The sequence below is a fragment of the Chelmon rostratus genome, chromosome 1, assembly GCF_017976325.1.
Source record: "Chelmon rostratus isolate fCheRos1 chromosome 1, fCheRos1.pri, whole genome shotgun sequence".
NCBI classification, from domain to species: Eukaryota; Metazoa; Chordata; class Actinopteri; order Chaetodontiformes; family Chaetodontidae; genus Chelmon; species Chelmon rostratus.
The window spans coordinates 18,086,225-18,091,311 of record NC_055658.1 but is presented as its reverse complement, the minus strand read 5'-3'; the positions used below and the strand labels follow the sequence as shown (position 1 = coordinate 18,091,311).

The 5,087-nt window shown below is 41.6% G+C and overlaps 1 protein-coding gene across 2 annotated transcripts; it reads left to right on the top strand.

Moving 5' to 3' along the window:
* irf8 (interferon regulatory factor 8) lies at positions 1-4,136 on the top strand. Of its 2 annotated transcripts, none has more exons than XM_041953039.1 (9): positions 1-145; positions 288-498; positions 788-971; positions 1,198-1,298; positions 1,540-1,597; positions 1,999-2,046; positions 2,191-2,583; positions 2,741-2,856; positions 3,030-4,136. In XM_041953039.1, the coding sequence occupies exons 2-9, from the start codon at positions 328-330 to the stop codon at positions 3,216-3,218; spliced, it is 1,260 nt and encodes a 419-aa protein (XP_041808973.1). In that variant the 5' UTR covers positions 1-145; positions 288-327; the 3' UTR covers positions 3,219-4,136. The 2 variants fall into 2 exon arrangements, with proteins under 2 accessions (XP_041808973.1, XP_041809042.1); XM_041953108.1 differs by having other exon boundaries at positions 11-145; positions 328-498.
* The last annotated feature ends 951 nt before the right edge of the window (positions 4,137-5,087 follow it).

Here is a 5,087-nt window from a genome sequence, read left to right as displayed (position 1 = left end):
TGCTTTTTCATTCTTAACACGGAGCACAATAAACTCGATGGACATGTGTCGGTGAGAAGCTGAGCCACTTCACTAAAGCTGACAGTGAGCCGTCTGTCAACATCTGAGGATATCACGCACAGGGCCGAGAGCGGCACATCAAACCGTAAGTGCGATGAACGTTTTATTCTAAACAGTGAAAGTTGGAGAATATCACTGCTCTGATTTAAGAAAACAATACTATTATATCTTGGACACACTTTAGTAATACTTTATATAATTTTCTGAATTACATCCTCTTCATTTAGGTACAAGTCAACAATCCCTAAACAGACTTTCTCCATCAAGATGTCAAACACGGGAGGTCGGAGACTGAAGCAGTGGCTGATGGAGCAGATCCAGAGCGCGCAGTACCCTGGCCTGCAGTGGGAGGATGACAGCCACGCTTTGTTCCGTATTCCGTGGAAACACGCAGGGAAACAGGATTACAACCAAGAAGTAGACGCATCCATTTTTAAGGTTAGACAGCGCTCTCGAGTCGTCGCACTGATAGATGACTGTGAATGGTTTTACGCAGCGCAGCGCGTAAAGTAAATACTGTAAAGCTATAGCCAAACAAACCAGTATTAGTAAAATTCAACTTCTAATATTTTTCTTTCTTTCTTTCTTTCTTTCTTTCTTTCTTTCTTTCTTTCTTTCTTTCTTTCTTTCTTTCTTTCAGGGAGAGGAAAAAGTTTTATCTTCCGTCTTGAAGAGTACAACTTTCATCCAATACAGAACCATCTTTAATATATTTTTTCCTCCACAGGCCTGGGCTGTGTTTAAAGGCAAGTTCAAGGAGGGGGACAAGGCTGAGCCTGCAACATGGAAGACCAGACTCCGCTGTGCCCTGAATAAAAGCCCTGACTTTGAGGAGGTGACTGAAAGGTCACAGCTGGACATCTCTGAGCCCTATAAAGTCTACCGCATTGTACCGGAGGGAGAACAGAAGAGTGAGTTTCTGTTCTTGTGGTTTATGTGTTAATTTAAAGCAACATGTGTGTCTATTATCCCACTTCTAGCAAAACAACTGAGGTCCTGAAAGCCAACACTGATGGCCCATAACAGATATCTGAATTGTTCGTGCAACAACTATGAATAAGGAAAATGCAGTTTGGCTGGAAACCACTAAGTTTGTACCATGAACAGATCCATAATGTCTTCTTCTTCCACCCTCAGATGGCAAAAGCTCAGTGATGGCCATGGCAACTACCACCAGTTCTGGTGATATCACTGACATGGACTGCAGCCCTGCAGAACTAGATGAGCTCATTAAAGAGGTGAGACCACCTCTCACTTTAAACCGCTGATTAAAACATATTTCTCACCTCTCTTTCTCCCCATCACATCTTTTTGTAGATGTGCTTTGCCTTTGCTGCCACTCAGCTTCTGTGTCACTTTTCTTTCCGATTACCACACTGTGCTATCTCCTCTAACACACTCCCACTTGATCTTCATGACTATGAAGTGTACAAAGGCGCTTTGTCGACAGCAGCTTTTTACATTGTTGTCTTTTTACAGGAGGAAGGCTGTAGCATCCAGGCCAGTCCAGAGTACTGGTCCCAGGGCAGCATCAATGGTAAGATGACCTTCTCTACCCAGTTTATATTATAACAATTAGTGAGTGTTGTGGCTGCAAGTCTGTCCAGGCATATCTCTGCCTTTTGTCTCATCTCTCAAGTAAGACTGTGTGATATGAGCTTCTGGGTCTTTGAAAATAACCACAGTGGAAAGCTCATCAGCATGTCCCTGGTACTGTGGCTGCTAAATGGAGGTTATTTGCTGGTCTGTTGAATTCTGCAATGGAAGAATTGACTAACATCCTGTTGAACGGTGCTGACTAAGTTGATTATTTCTTTGTGAGTTCGTGCTAGAGAAATGCTATTTCTGATGATGCAGCAAAAGAATGACATGACGCTCTTGTCGTGTCCAGTTTCTTAAAAAGGGCCTTAACCCATTTCTTCCTCCTGCAATTCACAGCTTTCCCACTGCATCAGGACCCATTGCCATCAGGCACCCTCAGCTCAGGTATTCATTTAGGTTATCCATGAATGTGTCACATCACACCTATAGTTATTAACAGTAATAATGGAGTGCAGGGTATATGCATTGTGTGAGATTTGCACTTATTCTTTTTCATTTGCAAAGCTTACTACGTGTTCTCCTCTCCAGCCTTCTCCCAAATGATGATCACTTTCTTCTATGGAGGAAAGCTGATCAACAGCACAGTGGTAAATAATTCTGAAGGCTGCCGAATCGCCCCACAACTGCAACTGGGCCGTGGTGCCCTATACAGTTCAGAGACCATGCAGAGTGTTCATTTCCCGCCTGCTGAGCTCATCGAGCACGACCGCCAGCGCCATGTCACACGCAAGCTCCTGGGCCACCTGGAGAGAGGCGTACTGGTCCGTGCCAACCAAGAGGGCATCTTCATCAAAAGGCTGTGCCAGAGCCGTGTCTTCTGGAGCGGGCTGGGAGAAGTGGGCTCACAATACAGCCCCATTCCTTGTAAACTTGCGAGGGATGCTGTAGTCAAGATTTTTGACACAGGAAGGTTTCTTCAAGGTGAGCACCCGTGTTTATTTAGTCGTTTGAAAGCAGATTTCAAATCGATGAAAGACACATACATTTCCTAATGCTTAAAGCAAGCCACACCATAAAGGAGGATCGATAACTTACAAAGATCGTCTAAACACCTTTTCACTTGCTTTGCGTGTTCCAGCTCTACAGCTGTACCAGGATGGTCAGTTCCCTGCTCCTGATCCCACAGTGACTCTGTGTTTTGGAGAGGAGCTCCACGATCTCAGCAATGCCAAGGCCAAACTGATCATTGTGCAGGTAAGACCACTCAAGTCATAACATGTGTCGCACTCAAACTGATCGTCTGACTGAGAAACATGAATCTAATTAGAATAATAAAAAAAACAACGACTAGGAACTGGACTCTTGGTAACACAAAAATACTCATCACTAATAAAAACACATCTTTCTGTCTCTTCTCCTTGTGGCAGATCACTGTGGTGAACTGTCAGCACCTGCTGGAGGCAGTGAACATGCGGCGCTCCCAGCCCTACCCAAACCTGGAGATGTCTGATAATGTGGCCACTGACCAGATGGCCCGCATCTACCAGGACTTGTGCAGCTACAGCGGCCCCCAGAGACCAGCTTGCTACAGGGACAACATGCCTATCACTGCCTGAAGTAACTGTGAGCAGTGACACACCCGTCCGGAGCTTCTCAGTTTGTACCACACTGAATGTACAACATATTAGGGACAGTATCACAATTAATTTTGACTGTTTAACTAGAACTTTGAAGCTGCAGCTCAGTATTGGGATGTCCCTAATATTTTGTTTATCAGTAATTTTCATTTTTGTATACATACAGTGCAAACTCTGTGTCTAACCTCTTCTTTGTTATTGCCAGAGAGTGTTATCATCTGGCACTGTCATTTTCATATTATACACATAACTCAGCGTTGCAAAGCCTTAAGGACATATATATATATATATATCTTTAAAGTCTCAAAGCCTCATTGCAGTATGACAGCAACTTAGTTCTCAAAACTGAATTTTGATGTGTATCAGAGCTTTTATTGTTTTTGCTTTTGAGTTGCTTCCTTATGTTTTGACCGTTTGGATAAACAGATCAAATTGATATTTTGTTAGATATTTTGATATTTTTTAGAGTAAATATTTTTTATAGGAGTTGATACGAATTGCATGTAATAGTAGATGCAATGTGGCATTATATACCAGATAGGTTTTACTATCAGATTGTTTTACTTTATTCCATCATTTTTATAAACTGCATTTCTAGTAAAACTTTTTTTTTTACAGAACTACACATGTGCTTGTCTTCATATAATCATATTGTTCTTTTATTTAATGTTGATTGTTGAATTATTTCAAAAAATGACCAATATAAAATGTATGGCACCTGCTAAAATGGGCTAATGGGCACAGGTTAGACCCATGGGTCCATATTTTTGCTCATGAACCACAAATTACACTTCGCTGAAATTGCTCTCAACAAGTTTCCAAAGCATACGATCTATCTAGGCATTTCATTTGTTTAATTTATCTGAACAGTATTAAAATCAATGTGTAGAACTGTCACCTTGGCTCTGCACTTACATGTACCTGCACAATCACACAAGGATAACATACAGTACCTCTGACAACAACAAATGTACTCCTGATGTTTGTGGTGGATTACCTACCGCATGCAAGTCTCAACAACTCGGTTATAAAACCCTGAAATAAATGCAAACTGTTGATCCATGACAGGTGGGAGGAAAATTTAAAAACAAGTAAGTCTTCACAGTGTATGCAGTATATTTTCTGCCTGCTTGTTTCAATGCTTCAGTGACCTTATATCACGCTTGATGGATAAAACATTCGAAGCTACTATAATGTTATAATGGCCCTGACACCAAATAGAAACATCCAGATGCCTTATGCACAATTTCCTCCGCATTTCCTCACACTTTGGTCCAATTGATTAAGAATCTTGATAGATATTCAGGACCTTGATTAGAATGAGAAAAATAGCTATTGTGGTTTGAACAATGCTTGGCTGCACAAAATTCAAATGTCTGTGCGGTTGAAGATGTTAAAACAAATTTCACATGCATCTGCAATTTCTACAGACAGGTCCGTTAAAGTATGAACTTAAAATGGCATATTATCTGGGACAATGACGATTCTTTTTCTCAATTCAGGAAAGTCCTCATTAAAGAGTTCTTTTGTCACTTCAGTTAGAACAACAACGTACTTCAGAGGGATCACTTCCACTACTGAGACTGCCATTTACGATGAACACATACTGATTATTACAGAGGAAAGATGAAAGTAAAACATTGTATGAAACTAAAAGAAGGATCTAGACTCCTGAGGGCAGGGAAACTCTTGGACAAACCCCCTCCCTCTCCCCGATGAGTAACAGAGAAAGGACAGGAAACGAGGTGACCAACTGAACGCAAATGATTCGATTATTCACAATGAGACAACGACATCCCTTCTTCTTCTCCTATGCCTCACACAGTTGGTCATCTCGCATGTCAAAAC

Coding starts and splice junctions, on each gene's coding strand:
- irf8 (XM_041953039.1), top strand. CDS start 328: ATGTCAAACACGGGAGGTCGGAGACTGAAGCAGTGGCTGATGGAGCAG. Junction 1,598..1,998: donor GTCCCAGGGCAGCATCAATG/GTAAGATGACCT, acceptor TGCAATTCACAG/CTTTCCCACTGCATCAGGAC. Junction 2,047..2,190: donor ATCAGGCACCCTCAGCTCAG/GTATTCATTTAG, acceptor TCTCCTCTCCAG/CCTTCTCCCAAATGATGATC.